Here is a 21,774-nt window from a genome sequence, read left to right on the forward strand (position 1 = left end):
GGCTGGGGCACGGACCCACGTCCCCCGCATCAGCAGGCGGACTCCCAACCACTGCGCCACCAGGGAAGCCCCATGTCTCTTTTTGAATTATGGTTTTCTCAGGGTATATGCCCAGTAGTGGGATTGCTGGGTCGTATGGTAGTTCTATTTTTAGTTTTTTAAGGAGCCTCCATACTGTTCTCCATAGTGGCTGTATCAATTTACATTCCCACCAACAGTGCAAGAGGGTTCCCTTTTCTCCACACCCTCTCCAGCATTTATTATTCATAGGCTTTTTGATGATGGCCATTCTGACCGGTGTGAGGTGGGCTCATGAACTTTAATCACTCTATTGTAGACTTTTGTCTATGTCTATCTCCAGTGCTGGATAGTAAGTTCCTTGTAGGAAAAAAAATGTGTCCTAGGCTTTCTAGAGTTTCCCCCACAATACCTACTAGAGGACCTCACTGGAATAGTAGCTCAGTAATGTTAACTGGCAGAATTAATTAATGAACAACTTCCTCTTCTTTATGTGATTATTTTTCCAAATTAAATGCTGGACTTGAAGGGGCCACAACCTGGATTATATTTTCCCCTTCTAATGTTGCGTAAATCAGAGGAGCAAGTTATGACTTAAGAAATCATTAGTTGTTTCAAAAGGAATGGGTGAGTCTAATGGCAGATATCAGGTAGGAAAATTTGATGTGTGAGTCTTCTGAGAAAGGCCAAAATCCAATAGATTGTTCCTTGATCCCAGATTCATCCAGTCAGGTCAAGGCTGAACTTTAGATGATTTCTTCTTTCTTTGGTTACTCTGGCTGGTACTTTTCCTGTGTAGGTCTGCCTTTTTGGAAGGTTGGCTTCATGAGAGTAAAGGTCTTGTCATCTTGTTCACTGTTGTGTCTCCAGTGTCTAGAACAGTCTTTCCTGATTATAGTAAGGGCTTACGAAATAATTGTGGAAGGAAGGGGAAGGGGGAGGGAGGGGGTGAATAAAGAAAAGAGGAGAGGGGGGCTCTGCTTTTCATGGCAGTCCACCTGGCACTTACTCGCTCATCAGTTACCAAAGGGCCCCTCGGGCTCAGAGTCAGGAACCAAGGATACCAAAATGATGAGACATCACAGTCTTTGCCTCTGATCATCCAGTAGAGAGAGACAGAACGCAACAGGTGACAAGTGCTGTGCCAAAGGGAGCATCCAGTGTGCCCCGAGGCAGAGTGGCAGACAGAGAACATTGCAAACGTGAGCAGAACCCTAATAAATGCAATGATGCTATGTAGGCTTGAGAACATTTTAACCTGTATAGCCCTAAAACTTACGGTACCTAGATTGAATAAGATATGGGAGACAGCCTTTTAGCCATTCTCTATTCAGCATCATTTTGATAGTAAAAGTTCCTTTGCCTTGGTCATTATTGGACTTAGGTTTCCTTCATGGACTGCAGAAGGCTCCAGCGGGTCTGTCATGCAGCAGCAGCTTGTCATAGAATTGTGGCTTTATGAGCACAGTCGAAATGACACAAACTGAAGGCCCATTGTCTGAGCCAGACCCGCGCCATACATCAGAAGTAACAGCTTTGCTAAGCATGGTCACTTAGGACCAGTCTTTGTTCTTTCCTGAGCAACTTCTTGTTCCTGTGACAAGGATTAATGATATAACAGCTGTTAGGTGGTCTCTGCCATTCATAAAAACCTATAGCAGTAAAGGTGTGTGTTTCCCATCAGAACTGCAAATTTTCTGAAGAGGGGAGATAAACTTGACAACGAAGAGAGAGTCAGTGGTTTAAAAAAAAAAAGGTATGGTGGGCTGAGCTTATTTACAAATAGGAAAAGGACTGGGGGGGGGATATGCTGATGGACTTTTTAAGCAAGAAAATCCAGTGTCTGAGGAATAATGATGATCCTGACTTGACTTCTGCCTCTTTTCCTTACTCAGGTGCTGACCCCAGCACAGATCAAATCAATTTGCCAGGCGATCCTGGACTCCGGGAAGCAATATGCCATGAAAAAGAGGAAACCATTCCCACTCATGTATTCTTACTATGGAACCGAATACTTGGGTGAGTGAGGGTGTTGGCAAAGGCCTGGAGGAGAAAGGCAGACCCTAACAGCAGCATTGGCTAAAGACTGGAAGATTTTGTTTTTGACGTAGGTCATCACTATCGCTTTCACTGGGAACCCTTTGAAAGGCCATTTAAAAACAAATATTGATGGATACTACAAAGCACAATTTCATATTTGTTTTCAGAGTCTACCTGTCAGAAGTGGAGCTGTTTGGGTGGGAGGGAGACGCAAGAGGGAGGGGATATGGGGATATATGTATACATATAGCTGATTCGCTTTGTTATACAGCAGAAACTGACATGACATTGTAAAGCAATTATACTCCAATAAAGATGTTAAAACAAAAAAGAAAAAAAAGGGAAAAAAAAGAAATGGAGCTATTTTAACAATGACTTTCACTAAAGACTAAAATCCTTTATTCTTGATTGTGAATTCACTGGCCTAATTTTGCTGAAAATTAACAGCTTAAATGCTCACTGCCAATAGTACCTCTGCACAGGGAAGCAGGATTCAGCCGCTGACAGTTTCAAGTTTTTAATATTAGTGGATTAATAACAGACTACTGAATCACAATGACTACTTTTGAGATATGAGGCTTGTAAGGTGAAGTTTAGTTACTACCCCTTTGAATCCTTCAGCGGTTCCCCATCACTCCTTGCAAGCATGACTTGCAAGCCCCTTTGCAGATCGCCTGCCTCCCTCTCCAAACTCAAGCTTTATCTCTCCCTTCCCTGGTTCTGTCCAGCGTAGTCTCCAGCAGGCAAAGTGTTTTCATACCTTTGTAACCTTTGTGCCTGTTCCTTTTGCCTAGAATGCCTGGCTTTCCCCAACCCCTTCATCAGTCTGTAATACTTACGCCCAGACTTCAGACTGGTTCTCTTCCCAATTATGTGAATTATTGATGCTTTGCTTGTCTGTATAGGAGCAGCTCATGGCCTGTCGTCCATCCTCCAGATGCTTCTTTCTTACCATGAGCACCTTAAGCCCTCAGATCAGGAGCTGGTGTGGCAGAGCGTGGACTTCCTCATGGAGCAGGAACAAAACTGCAACTGGCCACCTGAGCTCGGCGAGGCCATCGAGAGGGAGAACGAGCTGGTGCACTGGTGCCACGGCGCCCCAGGTCTCGCTCATGTTATTATCTGATAGCATTGCCTTTCATTGGGCTTAGCCAAAGACGGGTGCCTTTTCTGAGAAGTGAGGGTATTTCTCATCTTATGCCATTACCATGGGAGATTGAAAAGGTCAAGATGAAACTTTTCAAAGCCAAGAAAGTATCCATCAGTAAAGGATGTCCAGAAATGATCCTGTGTTTAAAAAATATATGATCTTTATCTACAATATTCGTATACAAATTAAACTAGTGCTGTCCAACAAAATATAATACGAGCCACATATGAAATTAACTTTCTAGTAGCCCTGTTAAAAACATAGAAAGAAACAGGCGAAATGAATTTTAATAATAGATCTACCCCAATATACGCCAAATATTATTTCAGCATGCAACAAATTTAAAAATCGAGTGACTTCATATTTTTTAAACATCCAGTCTTTGAAATCCCGTGTCTCTGTTATACTTACATCCCATCCTGATACAGACTAGCCATGTTGCAAGCGCTCAGTAACTTCATGGGACAGTGCAGATCTGGAACCTGGCAGTTCAAATCGTGGTCCCTGGACTAGTGGCACGGGAGTTTGTTAGATATCCAGAATCTCAGGCCCCACCCCAGCCCCACTGAATCCGAATCTGCACTTCAACAAGATCCCTAGGTGATTTGTATGCACATTAAGGTTGAAGATGGACTATTCTGTAATTCTTCTCCAAATGACGGTTTCCATTATCACCTAATGAAAAGTCTAGAGAAATGAGAAGCCGTTTGCAGTGAACTCTCTGGAATCGAGCCTGGAAACTTATCAGACCCCATCTTTTCCTTTTTTTTTTTTTTTTTTTTTCAATCCCGTTACACTGCTGATTAGGCCTTAGAGAAGGGGCAATTCAAAAAAGACAGTGCATTTTGGTCGATTGGCCAGAGGAGAGACTTAAAATACCAAAATAACACACACATTTTTTTTTTTTATAAATTTATTTTATTTATTTATTTTTGGCTTTGCTGAGTCTTCATTGCTGTGCATGGACTTTCTCTAGTTGCGGTGAGCGGGGACCACTCCTCGCTCCAATGCACAGGCCTCTCACTGTGGTGGCCTCCCTCGTTGCGGAGCATGGGCTCCAGGCGCGCGGGCCTCAGCAGCTGTGGCGCACAGGCTCAGTTGCTCTGCAGCACGTGGGATGCTCCCAGACCAGGGCTCAAACCCGTGTCCCCTGCATCGGCAGGCGGATTCCCAACCACTGCGCCACCAGGGAAGCCCCAACACACACATTTTTGATTAGGAGTGTTATTTAATTTTCAAGGCTATGCTTCAGTGCCATGAGTACAGCTTTAAAATATATTTGATTTCTCTTTCATTTGTTACCTGATTTTTATTACTTCCTTTCCCCTCCTTACCTAATTAATGTTCTTTAATCCAACTGGAATTTCATTTTTTCTTCAGTACAGTTTGAGGTGACGAATAATAGAACTCTTAGTCCATTGGCCATATTTTCTCTGCCTGCCATTTTTACTTAAGGAAGGACTTCAAAGGCTCCCGTGTGTGCTTGTACCAGTGCCAGGGCATTGTGCATTATGTCCAGGCTAATTCCCACCAGTGATCATTTGAGCCCACCTTTTTCTTGCTTTGAACTTTCTGAAGAAAAACAGCAGTTATTTACCATTCTGCAAATGATATCTCTTCATGTTACGCTCAACACTCCCATTTCCTATTCCCTTTAATCATTTTCAGGGAAGGCCTTTGGGTATCCTCCAAGCACCCCAGGATCCTTGGATTTTGGAGATGTTCCAAATTAAATACAGCCTATTTTGAAAGGATTCAATGTATAGTAAAAGCCCTGTGAAGAGTGGGAAGATAATTTACTAAAATGAGTGGCTGGGTCACTTAATTGATGTGGGGTTCTTGAAGGGCGGTTATTCCATTCTCTCTGTACATCACATCCCATCTGTCTTTGTAAGTCATGGACCATAACAGTACAGCATAGCATTCATCACCTTGGGGACTTTATTTATCCTCATTTATCATTCATGTTCAGTATCTTGGTTAGATTAGACACAGGTTGCAGGGCAAAATCATTCAATCCTCATATTCACTGGACTGCCAAAAATAAACTAATTCACAAATGAATAAAGAACCAAATGGAGCCCATTATGTCTGCCAACCTGCACTTCCATCTCAAGGGTATTGGTCTTCCTTTTAAGAGATGTGCTAAAAATAGCATCAAGAGTGATTATAAATCTGACAAGTGCAGGTTAAAGACCATCAAGATGCCTCTGAAGTTGGCAACAGTAAGCTCTCCAAAAATTCTAAAACAAGAGATGACCTAGAAAAATAATTCTCACTTATGTGAGAAGATTTTTTGAGAGTAGATTTATGAACAGTGCAGATGGTTTGGGGCGGCAGACTGATTCTGTGATAAAAAACCTGCCAGAAATAATCCACAGTGTGGAACTTCATCAATGATACCTTATCTTCATCAATGATACTATAATTGTTTCCTATTGACTTTCCTTCAACCCACCACTCCAGGTGACAGCCTTAGTTATCATTTATGTGCTGTGAATATACTTCTGGACTCTTAAGTTAATAACTCTGGGTTCTAATTATAGTTCACACACTAACCAGCTAAGTAACCTTGAGAAAACCACTTTGTTTCTTTTGTGCCTTTGTTCATCTGTGGAAGGAGTGCATTGAGGTGGAGCAGTGAAACTCAGTCTTTTTTTCACCACAGACCCCTTTAATCCTGTGGACCCTTACCGTTCGTGAGGGATATGGCGCAAATGATTTGCAGACACCCACATTTATAAATACCCAGCGCGGCGTAGAGTTTTTCTCACTAAATACGACGAAGTATAGCAGGCAGATTCACCTGACCCCTTCCTAGCCTTAAAGATTCTGTAATACAGGACAAAAGTCATTTACAAAATCATTAAAACAAATGCTGTGGCTAAAAGAAACTCTAGATCGCATTATGTTACATCATCTGTGGTCACACTGACAGCGCATTTCCTTTACTCTGGGTGAAACACAGGTGTAGCTATATTTTTTAAAATCATTTCATGAGGGCTCCTGGGTAAGTGACTTTGAATAGAGAACAGTAAGTACTTGTACAGTGCAGGTGTCTTTGGTCACTAAGCTTTGTAGTGCACACCGTACAATGCGTGCTTCAGTGAAATTGCGGATCCCAGGATGGACCTGTGCGCTGATTCTCTAGGATGTTGAAACGAAACGTGCCAAGTCTGGCTATCACGAGGCTCTGCTGGATCACATGTTTCCAAGATTTGGCCTCTCAAACCATACTTCTTAAGTAATAATTCATTTTCCCATTTGTATTTGACAAAGACATATATCATTGCTGCCTCCGGGTTTCATGTCAATGCACAATAATCAGTGTTCCCAGGATGAAATGACACCGTTCCCAGCAAATGCAAAGAAATCCAACGTCCTTTCCTTTTAGGTTAAGCCACCTTATTGTGGATTTCATTAGGTTAGGTAAGGAGACAATAGGTGTAGAAGTTTTTCAAGGTCCTGTCCATGTGCCATTCCATGATCCAGGCTGCAGGAAGAGGCCCTTTGTCTCTGGCCAGAGCCATAGGATCAATACCCATTAAGCTGCCTGGGGCTAATGGCCTGGTTTAGCAATTAGACCATCTCAACCCGTCTTCCTTCCACATCTTTCATCTCCGCTTCAGCATCGGCCTGCGCTGGGGTGAGAAATGGGACATTGTAGGGTCGGCAGACATTTATGGAGCCCTTGCCATGTGTCAAACACCATGCCACAGATCGGGGAGCAAAAATGAACAAGACACAGTACCTGCCCTTGGGTAGCTGGCACAATACTAGGGGCGGCAGCCATGAAAACAAGTAATTTCAAAAGACTTACAGATATAGAAAACAAACTAGTGGGTACCAGTGGGTACCAGTGGGGAGAAGGAAGGGAGGAGGGGCAAGATGGGGGTAGGAGATTAAGAAATACACACTACTATGTATAAAATAGATAAGCAACAAGGATATATTGTATAGCACAGGGAATTATAGTCATCTTGTAATAACTTTTAATGGAGTTTAGTCTGTAAAAATACTGAATCACTCTCCGGTACACCTGAAATGAATATAATATTACAAATCAACTATACTTCAATTTAAAAATTATTTATATTAAAAAACAGGTAATTTTAATATGATACTGTGTGAGTGCTAAGGCTTGTATAAGGAGTGATGGGAGCTCAAAGGAGGGATTTCTGATCCTCCTCCAGGTTCCGGGAAGGCTTCCTGGAGGAGGTGATGCCTGAGATAAGTTAGACTAAGAAAGGTGGGAGGTTTGTTCCAAGAAAAGTCAGTCAGAGGCATGGAACCACATGGTGAAGGAAGGGGAACTGTGGGGTGGTTTGGTTTCACTGAAGTAAACGCTTCGTGGAGGGCACGGGGGAGAAGTGGCAGGAGGACAGAGTAGGAGCTGGGTGGCAAAGGGCTCTCTGTGTCTCACCTGGAGAGTAGCTTCACCTGGATTCTGGGTGGTGGTGGGGAAGCTAAGAAGCACAGATGACACCACAGAGTTGCTCTATCTTGAGGCAGCCAATCATTGGCCAAAACCTGCTGGGGGAGGTGCATAGCATAGCCACCCCTTTGGCTGAGGCCCTATCTCCCAAGAAGAGGGCAGCAGTGAGCTTTGTCAGCAGTCAACTCACAGCAGCTGGGGGATGGGGCACCTGCCAGTAAAGTAAAGGGATCCGATAGAGCACCAAGGGCTCCGGTTCACCTGGCCTGTTCCTCCTCCTCCTTTGGTACCCGGGTTAGATGGTGTCATTTCACCAGTGGGCCTTTCCTACCTCCAAGTGTCGGTTCGGAGCCTTCCTCTGTGCTTCCTCAACGCCTCTCTGTCCCCTCACGTAGCCTAATGAGTGCCCCAGTTAGGTTGTAAAGACTAATGAAGGCAGGGGCTTTTATTTATTTTTTAAACCATCTGCTTTTCTTTTTATAAATTTATTTATTCATTTATTTAATTTTTGGCTGCGTTGGGTCTTCGTTGCTGCACGCGGGCTTTCTCTAGTTGTGGTGAGCGGGGGCTACTCTTCGTTGCGGTGCGCGGGCTTCTCATTGCAGTGGCTTCTCTTGCTGCGGAGCACGAGCTGTCGGCGCACGGGCTTCAGTAGTTGTGGTTCATGGGCTCTAGAGTGTAGGCTTCAGCAGTTGTGGCTCGCAGGCTCTAGAGCGCAGGCTCAGTAGTTGTGGCGCACGGGCTTAGTTGCTCCGCGGCATGTGGGATCTTCCCAGACCAGAGCTCAAACCCATGTCCCCTGCATTAGCAGGAGGATTCTTAACAACTGCGCCACCAGGGAAGCCCTGGCAGGGGCTTTTAAAAACCTTAGTACCTACTACTGTCCTGGTATATAGTAGGTGCTCAATTAATATCTAAACAGCCATCCATCCTGTGAGCTGTCTCTTTCATTAGCCTCTTTGCCATCTTTCTGCTGACACGATCAGCTCATAGCTACCCTATTTCCCTTCTTTCAGTCTTGGTTGACCCCACAGTGGGGCATTTTGTCTATAATACTAATCACATCATTAAAAATATAAACCAACCAATTCACAACAAAACAGTCCCACTGGTTCCCTACTGCCCACGAATACAGTCCAAGCTGCCCATCTGGACTTGTAAAATCATCCAGTATGTGAGCCCAATCTACCCTTCCAGCCCATGGTCCTGTTGCTTAGAACACTGCCCCACTGGTCTTCATGTGACTTGTTTATTGTGGCTTAGAAACTTTGCGCTTGCTGATTTGATGCCTGGAATGCTCTCTCTCCATCTCCTCAGGCCTGCAGTTTCCTATGCATCCTACACAGTCCTGAAGAAAGCCTTACTTCCATCAAAGCTTCCCCTGACTGTCTCCCTCAGGGAGCTTCCACTTTTCTGATCCCTCTAGTTATTATTTTCAGGGCCATTCATTTTATGTCCCCACAGCATCATGAACTACATGTCTTATTATGTATCAGTCAAAAGTACATATTTTTCTCTCCCTTTCTAGACAGTGCCTTCCTGAAGGGCAGGAATCGTGTTTAGCATTTATTTTATATCACCCAGGGCCAGAACTGGCGACATAATTTGGGGGACCCAGTACAAAATAAACATGCAGACCCCTTTTTAAAAAATGATTAAGAATTTCAAGATGGCAACAACAGAGCATTCAATCCAGGGTGGGGCCCTTCTGGAGGCCCTTCGTGAGGCTGTACAGGTCACATGCCCATGAAGCTGGCCCTGCTTAGGGCTGTGCATACAGCAGATCATCAATGAGCACTTTCAAATGAATGGATACAGTGAATGAATGAATGTGTAATTAACTAAGTTCAATTCTTTTAAAAATCATTCTTTGTGGGAATGACACTTTCTTCCTAAAACTGAAGGAGGACAGTGCTGTAGGTGACCATTGTCAGTGGTTGACTGGAAAGCACTGGCTGAGGAGAGCCCCTTGTTATGTGTTCGTCATAGGGAGTGTTAAAGGATACATTTTTAAAAGAGAATAAAATGATGATTCTCATACAGACATAAACATATGTCAACAATTTTAACTCATAAATTAATGAGGGAACCACATAGGTATTACAACTGGTTCAAAGGAAAATCCAAAGAGTGGACATATTTCTAGGCTATTAGGAACGCTGACATGAATTTACTTAATAGATGCAGAAACTAGCTGCTTCCACGAAGACTGAGGGAAGTCAATGCAGCGTCTACCGTACAGAATGTGAGTTTCTAGAGACAGGTATTATTTACATTACTGTCAGTTTTCTACAAGGTAATTTCTGTCTTTACACAGTTGTAAAATAGACTAGTCAAAGACAAAGGCAGAGGGCTTCCCTGGTGGCGCAGTGGTTGAGAGTCTGCCTGCCAATGCAGGGGACATGGGTTCGTGCCCCGGTCCGGGAAGATCCCACATGCCGCGCGGAGCGGCTGGGCCCGTGAGCCATGGCCGCTGAGCCTGCGCGTCCGGAGCCCGGTGTCCGGAGCCTGTTGCTCCGCAATGGGAGAGGCCGCAACAGTGAGAGGCCCGCGTACCGCAAAAAAAAAAAAAAAAAAGACAAAGGCAGAGGTAACCTTGATGGATGAGTTAGTCAAAATATCTACTAAATTCCAGTCTTTCCCACTTTCTATATGAGAAGGGTAGGTGAGGCTGGAGAGAGAGTGATCTTATGTTACTAATCTCCTCTCTGAATATGAGCACCTGGAACGTGGAGGAAATTGTTTCTATTAATAGCTGTCACTTCTCTTGTTTCCATTCCTGCCTGTGTAATTGAGATTGCCTTGGCTGAGGAGTTTTGAAAGATCGTGTCTTTCCTTGGAACAATCAAGTGGGGAGGGCCTCACTTCACAGCTGAAGCCAGAGTCTTGGCCAGGTCACTTGGGATCATTGTTGTTTTTGGAAGGACTCCCAGTTTGGCTCTTAAGAAAAGGTGTGTAGTTATAAGTACTTTAACATTACGAATTCTGAACATCCGTGGGGGGATGGGCAAACTGTGTAAACACTTAGCCATTCCCAATAGCCAGATATGCATAATGCTTACCAGGGTATGTGTCATCAAATATTAACCCATTTGTAAATTATGGATTTTATCAATCTAGATACTTGTTGCTCTCTCAGGGCCAGTATCACCATACAATTCAAACAACTTAAACTAAATCTCACAGGTAAAATAAGATTCCCTTGGAGAAGATCCTATAGCCTTGCTACTCAAAATGTGGTCCCCGGAAGGGCTGTCATTAGAAATGCAGTATCTCTGGGCCCACCTTAGACCTACTAGATTAGAGTGGATATTTTACCAATACATTGGTGATTTGTGAGCTCCTGAGTTTGAGAAGTTCCTCTCTATAGTATTAAGCCCTGAAAATCACCTTTAATGTCTTTGATGTTTTCACAGGAATTGCCTATCTGTTTGCAAAAGCTTATCTGGTTTCCAAGAAACCACAGTACCTGGACACATGTATCCGGTGTGGGGAACTCACGTGGCAGAAGGGCCTGCTAAAGAAGGGGCCAGGGATTTGCCACGGGGTAGCTGGCAGTGCCTATGTCTTCCTGCTGCTATACCGGCTCACGGGAAACTCTAAATACATCTACCGAGCCCAAAGGTCAGGCTTTCTTTGCATGTTTTTTTTTCCTCCAAATGTTAATACAATTAATGTTCTGAACAGGTAATAGAGTGACATAGTTTTAAAGTGTAAAAAAGAAATACTTCCACTGTGCACTATAGCAATTTAGTTCACTTCCCAGGAGACAGTCAGTTACCAGTCTCTTAGTTATCTTCTCAGGGATATACATATCTGTATATATACACAAGCAGATAGGCATATATGTAAGATTTTGTGCCTCTTTTTTGTTACAAATGGTAGCACTTCGCTATCTTAACGATCACCCTAAATCAGTAAATAAAGGACTTTTCATTTTTATTGCTGCATAGTATTACATCTTCTGAATGAGCCATAGTTTATTTAACCAGTCCCATATGGAGGGCAATTTGGATTCTTTCCGATATTTTGCATTACCTATAATGCTATGTTGAAAAACCTTGTACATATATCATTTTGTTCACTTATGGGTTCATCTGTAAGTAAATCCCTGGAAGTGGAATTACTGGGCCAAAGGATATGTATTTTTGTGATTTTTTTTTATTGTGGTGAGAACACTTAATATGAGATCTATTCTCTTAGCATATTTTAAAATGTACAGTAATATCTTGTTAGCTATAGGCACAATGTTGGACAGCAGATCTCTAGAACTTATTCACCTTCAGTAACAAACTTTATACCCATTGTGCAAAAACTCCCCATTTCCCCTCCCCCACCCCAGCCTTTGGCAGCCCTCACTGTATTCTCTGCTTCTATGAGCTTGACTGACTGTTGTACATTCCTCATGTAAGTGTTATCACGGAGTATTTGTCTTTTTGTGACTGGCTTATTTCACTTAGCATAATGGCCTCATTTATCATTTAGAGCAGTGCCTGGCACATAGTAACTGCAATGTAAGTGTTCACTGTTATTATCACTAACAATTTGAGTTATATCATTCTAGACATTTCTCTATGCATGAAGGTATGTTCCTATGTATATATATATATATATATATATATGTATGTATTATACGTACATATTAATAAATCCAACAATTATGTATGTGTAACAGTACTATACATAATGTTTGAGTTTATAATTTTAAATAAACAATTTTTAAGGGACATCCTTTATTTCAGTTTGTATAGATCTATCTCATCATTTTAATGACTATATAGTTATTTATTATAGTTGTACCATGATTAATTTAACCAGTCTTTAAGTAATACAATCTTTACTAATACAAACAAAATTGTCCCAAATATCCAATACATACCTTTCTGTGCACTATGAGAAAAAATTTTAAATTGAAGTCGTTAAATCCAGAGGTATTTTAAACTCTTTGTCTTTTGCCCATTTTTTCCTGTTGTGATGCCTATTTTGAGGACTGTAACTCTTTGTCAATATATGCTGTAAATATTTTTCTACTTTGCCATTTTTCTTTCAACTTAGTTCATGGTCTTTTGCCAGACAAAAATTTTAAGTATTTTTCTTGATAAAGTTGTCAAACTTTCAAGATTTCTGGACTTTGTGTTATAGTTAAAAAGACCTTTCCCTGGGCTTCCCTGGTGGCGCAGTGGTTGAGAGTCTGCCTGCTGATGCGGAGGACGCGGGTTCGTGCCCCGGTCCGGGAGGATCCCGCGTGCCTTGGTAGCAGCTGGGCCCGTAAGCCATGGCCGCTGGGCCTGCGTGTCCGGAGCCTGTGCTCCGCAACGGGAGAGGCCGCAGCGGTGAGAGGAGCCGCGTGCCACAAAAAAAAAAAAAAGACCTTTCCCACTCTAAGATTATAAAAATATTAATTTACATTGACTTTTAATACTTTTATGATTTTATTTTCATTTTTAAAATAAACTTGTACCCCTTCACCCATTTCTCCCACCAATTTAGAAGTTACTTTAACTTTTAAATCATTGATTAGTTTAGAACTTACTTTTTAAAATAGTGTCAGATGGATATCTATCTTTGTGTTTTTTAATGAAAAAACAAAACTTTCCCATAACATCCGTTGGCCAATAACCCCAATCATCTGAAATTCCAGTTTTATCATAAACTGAATTTATATAAATGTGTGGGTTTGCTTCTGGACTTTCTATATTTCATTATTCATTTATTTCTAGTTTTTCTTAGCTGTTCTCTCTCATTTATTCTTCCAGTTGTATTTTAGAGTCAATTTTTCAAAAATTAAAAAATCCTACGGACATTTGATTGGAATTTCAATGAATTTATATGTTACTTAGTGAGAATTCACATTTTTAGAATATTGAGTTTTTCCATCCAAGAGTATGGTATGTTTTCCCTTTATTTAAGTTTGTAAAAATGTCATTTGGTAAAGTTTTGATCTTATTAAGAAGGACTTGTATGTTTCTTGTTAATTTTATTGCTATGTATTTTATGTTTCCAGGATTGTGAGTGGAATCTTTTCCTCCCTTATGTTTTCAGGTCATTTATTACTGGCATTTATGAAGACTTTAAAAAACGTACATATTATTGCAGTTTAGCAATCCAAGACACCCTTCTCTCATATGAATCTGCATTGTATCTTACTAACATCTTAGTTTTGATAAATATCAAAATGATATACCTGGCCACCTTACTGAACTCCATTAATCTTTCTATTAGATTCCATTGGGTTTTCTAAGTAGGCACACATATTATCTGCAAATAATTATAATTTTGTTACTTCCATTCTCAACTATATACTCTTTTTTTCATTTCCTATCGCATGGGTCAGAATCTCCATAACAATGTTCAATAAAAATAAGGATAATAAACATCCCTGCCTTTATGCTGATTTCTTTAAGAGTGAGTCTGTGTTTCACCGTGATCTTTTTTTTTTTTCTTTTTTTGCGCGGTACGCGGGCCTCTCACTGCTGTGGCTTCTCCGTTGCGGAGCACAGGCTCCAGACATGCAGGCTCAGTGGCCATGGCTCACGGGCCCAGCCGCTCCGCGGCATGTGGGATCTATCCCGGACCGGGGCATGAACCCATGTCCCCTGCATCGGCAGGCAGACTCTCAACCACTGCGCCACCAGGGAAGCCCTCACCGTGATCTTTTAAATTTGCTTCTTATAATGTGTATCATGTCGGATTATGACACTCCTCTGTTCAGGATAATCTGATGGCTTCCCACATGAATCAGAGTAAAAGCCAAAGTCTGTTCTCTGAACAAAAAGCCCCCCAGGATCTTGCCTCCCATTACATCTCTGATATCATGCCCTACTTGTCTTGCTCCTGGTTCTTTGCACCACAGTGGCTTCCTTGTGACTCTGTTAAGATACCAGGTACGATGTACCTCAAGGCCTTTGAAGTTTTTGTCTCCTTCACCTGTGATGTTCACTTTCTACGTATATGTCCCAGTTCTCTCACTTCATTCAGACCATCACGCAAAAGTCATTTTGTCAGAGAGGTCTTCCCAAGGCAATTTTTCTAATATTCGATCTTTAAAAAAAACCATAAAATACCCTTTATGATATTTGCATGTATGCACAGAAGGAAAAATACTAACATATGTGAGTTCCCCATTTGTAGCTCCATTGTTTTGGAAGTCTGTTAATATATTTTGATTCATGGCTCCCTAATCTGTTTAGGTTGCAACCTGACCCTTTATTTCCCAAATATAGGGAAAAAAAGTCATTTGGGATCTTACTTAGGCTAATGTGATATCACCTTTGGAATAAATTTCATCGGGGTTGTCATTCTCTAGAAAGCCTATTAAAAAGAATCAGAACAACCCCTCTATTTTTCTGGGACACTGGTCCTAGTTTACAGAGTCTTAATTATAAGTCTGGGATTACAGGGCCCTTCAGACAACTTAAATTTCTCACTTACAGGTAAAGACTGAAAAGGTGCAGGTAATATCTGAATATTGTTTGGGCATTGCATTTAATTATTTAGTGTACTGAAATTTCCACTTCATCATAACTCAAACTCAAAGTTAAATATGGTGTGGTCCATACTGGGGAGACTTCCTTTGGCCGTTCCTAAAACAGTAAGGTCAAACAATATATACCTTCCTGGAATAAACATTACTTGGTCATCGCCTACTACTCTTTTAACACAGAGCTGGAATTTATGGTTCCAGAAAAATATTTGACCACCTTTTCAGTTTCCTCTATGATTATTTAATTATTCAGGTTTTCTACCTCTTTTTGAATTATTTTTGGTAGTGAATAAACTACTATAAAAGCATCTAGTTCATATGTATTTTCGAATGTTTAACATAAAGTTCTAACAGTGTAGTTCCACGATATTTAAAACTTCCCATGTCTGTGACTACACGCCATTTCACATTCCTAATGGTTTTCCTTTTTGGCCAGACACACCAGCATTTTGTCTATGTTGCTTACCCTTTCAAGGAACTGGCTTTTGGTTTTTATTAATTATTTTTGTTTTTCTCTTTTGCTTCCTAATTCATTGTTTTCTGCCTTTATTTTTGATTTTCCAGTGTTCCTTCCCTTTATTTTGTTATTTTCTACAGCTTTTTAAAAGTGCTTAATTAGAATACCTTCCATCTTTATAACATCAACAACAACAACAACTCAGATCAATGAATTTTCCTCTGAGTTCAGTTTTGGTCATAGTCAATAGGTTTTGATATGTAATGTTATCAGTGTCTGTAATTCTTTTTAGTTCCATAATTACCATTCTGACTTCTATTTTGACAGAGATTTTTAGAAAAATGAATTTGTTTGTTTGAATTTTGTACCATTGGGTAGATTTTGGAAACAATCATTTTCACTTTAGTATGATGACATGTTTTGTAGGTCAGAATACAATGAAACTGCTACTCTCACACATTGCTGGTACTCTTGTAAATTGCTATATATCATTTAGAAGTTATTTTGAAAAGCACAAAAAATGTTTATCATATTACTTTTAAATTAAAAAATGTAGGATACTAAATATTATACAGACTGTGATTTCAATAATGCAATAAATAAATCTAACCCTAGCGGGGAAAAAGGTCAGAGGAGGGAGCAAAATTAACTGTGGATTTCTCTTAAAATGTGGTGAGATGGTTCTCTCTATTTTACAAATATTCTGCTATACTATGTTTTTGTGAAAAAATTCTGTTTACCATGTATCGAATGCTTGCTCTTTGCTCAGAGCCCTAATATATGGCATCGTTGATCTTTACAGATAATCTTATGCAATTCTGCAACATCACCGTTTTAAAGTCAGATTAAGAAATTTGCCAAAGGTCATCTAACTTGAAATTATCAGCGTTGCATATTGCAACCCCAAAGCCCTTCCTCTTCCTGCTACACCAGGGCTTCGCAATCTAGGATTCGTGAATTTACTTGAGAAAAGTATTACATTTCAAGCTGAAATGTAGCATTTCTTTCAATTCTGAATTCGCAGTAGCTGTGACTCTGTCACCAATAGATGTCGTAGATATTCTCATGTTATTAGTCTTGTTGCAGATATTGTGAAATATATTTTACTCCCATCACTACTTAGAAATGTCAGCATTAGTGGGTTATTAGACCCACTACTAGATCTTGTTATTTAATGTGTTAATAAAGAATCCATATATCATTGTATCACAAATTCGGTTGAAAAATTTTTGCTAACCATGCTTTAATATAATTAATTTCCTTGGGAATCCTGTGTATTTTTCTTTACATATTTGAAGACTTTTTTTTTTTTTCTGAGAAGGAGTCCAGGCTGCCAAATGATCCATAGCACTAAAACAGTTAAGACTCCTTGAAACTATACCACGAAGTTTCAGTGTGTAATTACAAATTTTGAATTAACTCTTAAGATGCATCATTATTCTACTGTTTAAAATGTTGACTTCCATTAAAAATTGTTGCATATTCAGGAAAACATTTGAGAGAAAAATTGTCCCAGACAGAATTGCAGTTTGTTTCCTGCTGTTTTGAAATCAGGAAGTGTGAGTACCCCAGCTTTGTTCTCCTTTTTCAAGGTTGTTTTGGCTATATGGGGAGCCCTTGAGATCCCATATGAATTTTAAAATGAGATTTTGTTTTAAAATCCCAATGATGTTTGTTTTTTTTTTTTTTTTACTGGTATGCGGGCCTCTCACTGTTGTGGCCTCTCCCGTTTCAGAGCACAGGCTCCAGACGCGCAGGCTCAGCGGCCATGGCTCACTGGCCCAGCCGCTCCACAGCATGTGGGATCTTCCCAGACCAGGGCACGAACCTGTGTCCCCTGCATCGCCAGGCGGACTCTCAACCACTGCACCACCAGGGAAGCCCTGTCAGGCCTTTTCAACCTATGAGCTCTAGCCTCTGAATTGGTGATTATGTTTGTTGTTGATGGGAATGGGTAGAGCAAGTCTGTAAAGAGGTGACAGCACTTTAAAACCTGTAAGCTACTAAAAATGTTACTCATTATAAATGATTTGAATAGGCTTTGTGGCAAATACAAGTAAAAGAAAAAAAGATCTCTCATAGAGAATTTAGAGGTCAGTGATTTATTTTTAAGGCAGGTGTCCTAAAAATAATCTATCTTGTAGCTGAGTTTGCTGTTTGATGTCATGATTATAAAATGTTGCTTGCCTTTTCCCATTCATCTTATTCTTTTGTTTGCCCAAAGCACAGATTGTATCAAATCTTGCCCATTTATTTTCAGTCTCTGCTCTCTGTCACATATAAATGAAACCTAGCTCAGAAATAATATGCCTGCAGAAACACAGCATATTTACTTTTTTTAAAGGCAGAGGCCTGTATCAGCTTGCTTCTATTCAAGATAAATAAAAGTGTGGCTATTTATCTATCTTTTTTACTTTTAATTATCGGGTGACAGAAGGAATGAAATCCTCAGAAAATGCTTTGCTTTGCAAATGCTGAAAACAGTTGAATTTGCCTGCCAACATGATCTGTTGTGAAACGTACACAATGGCATAATGGCTTCTCGGTTTTTTAACAGGGAAGAAGGCTTCCTTAAGATATTACACACGTCTGGAAAGAGAATGATGCTAAAACTTGAACTTAGCGGAGAGGAGGAAGAAGCAACCCAGGGCCAATAATATGGAAACACTCATGTGAAAACTGTTCATATTTTCTCCTTCTCTTAGGTTTGCTGAATTTTTATTTACCGAGGAATTCAAGGCTGGTTCCCGGGTCCTTGAAAGTATATACAGCTTGTATGAAGGCTTCTCCGGGACGGTGTGCTTTCTGATCGATCTGCTGCAGCCCAACCAGGCAGAGTTCCCTCTCTTCAGCGTCTTTGTTTAGAAGGCTCCGTGTCCCACCGTGGCCCTGCAGAAGGTTCCTGAGATTTCCTGAGCTTACTACCTGAGGCAGTTTCCACATAAGCCACATTCAATGGTATCACAACCATGAGCCTTAACATTGCTGTCGGAAGGGAGGGAGCAAGCAGGTGAAGGCAATATGATACCTGATTGAAGGGAGAACAGCCTGAGAACCTGCAGACATAAAGACACCACAACTCTTCTAAAACCCCTAGAGATGGAATAGTTCAGGGAATAGATGTGAGACCAGAGATCAGAGGAAAAAGGGAAAGAAAAGACATCTGTCTTTCACTTGCGGGATAGAAAGCAAAATTGAAATGTGGACTATGGCAATGAAATGCCAAAAATACCTTTGCAATTGGAGAGAGGATTTGACCATTTGTGGCTGCCCTCCACCCCTAAATTCAGAAATAGAGACGATCAGAAAACTAAAGTAATTGCCCAGCTAAAACTGCTAGGAGGGACGTGTCAGGTTGCCGAAGGACAAAAAGGGAAACTCTTGGTTGTCCTTTGCCTTTACTTATTGAAATTCATGATTTTTAATGAATGGAGAAATTTGCATATGAATCTCTATTTTTTATCATTACCCTGGGCACTTTGAAGAGGTCATATCATAACTTAGTTTAAACCCCCAAATTCCAAGTTCCCTTAGGTCTTACAGCGTCTCTCCTCCTGGGTTCCTTTTTCTTTCCGAAAGCTCAATTAGAATAGCAAAATTCACAGGCTAGCAAATACTGTAGCAAGTGTTATACTGTCAAGTGTTTTTCTCAATTTGAAGCATAAGCTGTGTACTGTCTATTGTGAGTAATTTTTTAAATGCTTATGTAATCCCTATGAAGCTATTAGCTGAACTGTAAAATATACTCATGGAAAAAATCACTCATCTCAAAGATCAGGGTAACCACTATGAAGGTGGGTCATTTCCGCCTTGGATGGAATAGTGTGTCCCCTGGGACAGGCACACAGTGGCCTAGAAAGGGACCAGTGATTATGAAAAGAACACCGCTCAATTTTATACTGTAAGATTAAGAGATGCGTGAACCCCCTGGCCGATCACCTTACCCTCCAAGACACAGGCTCCACTAGAATTTGTCTACAATACCCAGTGAGCCAAGTTGTCATATTAAATTCAGCCCTGCCATAAACACATAGAAGCTGTAAAACTACGTCAAGTGAATAGTGTTTCCAGAACGCTGTGGGAGCATCTGTCACTTCAATACTCAGAACATGAGTTTATCCATTTTCTAGAATTTGGTCAGTGTCAATTACATATATCAGAGTGAGGAGGAAATTGCATACTGTATAAGATTTAACGATTATTTAAATAGTCATTAAATATTTGGATATACGTGATAGATGAAGAACATGTATCATTAAGTTTACATCAGGTTTAGGTTTACATCAGGATGTATATATATCTAGATATGTATCTAGATAGATAGATAGAGAGATAGATACCTAAGCACTTATTCAGTTCAGTAGTTCCTAACTTCTTGATTCATAGATGAACTTTGGGAGGAGTTGGGGAATATTTTGTTGCCTAAAAATGTGTGTGTGTGTGCGCGCGCACACGCGCGCGTGCATGCGCATACGCGCGCGCCCTTTTTTTTCTGGGAAGAGGATCTCTAGCATTCACAAGATTCTCAAAGAATCTGGGGCTGAAGAAAGGTAAGAACTGTCTGGATATTTTCTGACTTTCTTTATGTTTGCACTCATCAGAACAAACTAGGACAAAGTGGTTTGGAAAAGCATGTATGTTTGTAGCTCATGGTTTCATTTTCACATCCTCAGATATAAGTATATAAAATTGGCCTCAGTTGTTCATCTTTGAACATACTCAGATTGGGGCAATACCACATAAATAAATAGCAGCTTTCAGGTGACTCCCAATGTTGGGTTCTACAAGTTCTTTCATGAATGGTCAAGGACCTCTCAGAAAGCCTTAAGACAAAATGCCTTCTACAAAGTAGTCTCCTTTTGAAATGATAGTGGTAGCTGCTTTCCACCATCTGGATTTAAATTCATTTCATCTGACCCCTATAGGCTGACGATAATAAGCATTCAATATACAGGGCTTTATAGAACGCATGCGTTTTTCATCGTCCAGCAACCCTTCAAGGTGATTTATGTAATTGATCCAAAGTCTCACAGTTAGGAAGGGGCAGAATGAGGATTCAGACCCAGGGTTTCACTTCCCACGTGTATGTATTTGGTATTCTAGACTAGAACCTGGGGATACAGCAGTGAACAAAATACCCTAGGAAGTTAGCTTCTGTTTCTGTTTGCTGATCCTTCCACCATTCATCCTTAAGACCTAAGCACTAAAAAGTGATAATCTAGCTCAACATACCAGTTTCATCTCTAGGAACTTCAGAAAAACTGGACTCATTTCTGCTCACCTGCCCTTCTAAGGTCCAGTATGGTAACTATGATGTTGTCGTGCTAATCGTTGTGGAAAGGCAACCATTTTGTCAAACCCAAGAAAAAGCCATGTTTGTTTGTGTCTTTATGAATTGACACCTCAGTAAATTAGAAACAAGGGTAAGCTTGTTTAGCACTTAAACATGTTGAACGTTTTCATTTTCCTGAGAGTAGAATTACAAGTTTGGGTAGGTCTTCTTCTATCTTTGTTTTCCCAAGAAGCGGGAAAAAGACCCTTTAGTGTTGCTGTAGAAAAGTGTGGCATGTCACTTCTTGCTTAATTAACCAACCTGTTCCCTTCAATGTAATATTCTTTTTTGAACAGCGCTGAAGTGTGTTGCCTCTTGAAGGCTATGAGGGTATTTTCACCACCACTAGTATAACTTTAATGTTATTTACTGTGTGTGATACGAACAATTATAAACCTGAAGGTAACAGTGGAAATTTGAGGATAGATTGAAAGAATCTCTCAACAATGGGGGAGACTGCCTTATACTTGGAGAACAGGAAGTTTTGGAAAATATTACAACTCCGTGTATTTTGTTTCATTAACAAAATTATGTATCTTCTCTTTCATGTACCCCCCCCATGTATCTTTATTTTGCCTAATCCCATTTCAGTCATCAGATTTTACTTTTTTATTCCATTTGTAACCTGGTAACTGAGAACAGAGGTTTGAGAGCATATATTCCCCTGTGCTTCTTTAGGTAATTGACTACACTATTAAGATAATTGTATTCACTTTCTGATAACTCTGAGAAACAGAGTCATTTTCTTGGCCTGTGCTAAATTGGAACTTTTCCATGGCAATTTGTATCTTTAACTTTCTTTGACACATTTAAGGTTTTAATCAAGACAGTGTTCAAATTGTTTCAATTTCTGTAGAGA

At 40.5% G+C, this 21,774-nt stretch overlaps 1 protein-coding gene across 1 annotated transcript in view; it reads left to right on the top strand.

The window, feature by feature from the left end:
• LANCL3 (LanC like family member 3) overlaps nt 1–18,898 on the top strand; it is a 95,291-nt gene extending 76,393 nt beyond the window's left edge. Inside the window, exons 2-5 of the mRNA XM_007451967.1 lie at nt 1,914–2,037; nt 2,964–3,161; nt 11,060–11,267; nt 18,289–18,898. Coding sequence (XP_007452029.1) covers nt 1,914–2,037; nt 2,964–3,161; nt 11,060–11,267; nt 18,289–18,448 — 690 coding nt within the window. The 3' untranslated portion in view covers nt 18,449–18,898. The remainder of the gene's footprint in view (nt 1–1,913; nt 2,038–2,963; nt 3,162–11,059; nt 11,268–18,288) is intronic.
• Nucleotides 18,899–21,774: the final 2,876 nt, after the last annotated feature.

This window comes from Lipotes vexillifer, unplaced genomic scaffold, assembly GCF_000442215.2.
Source record: "Lipotes vexillifer unplaced genomic scaffold, Lipotes_vexillifer_v1.1 scaffold847, whole genome shotgun sequence".
Lineage (NCBI taxonomy): Eukaryota > Metazoa > Chordata > Mammalia > Artiodactyla > Lipotidae > Lipotes > Lipotes vexillifer.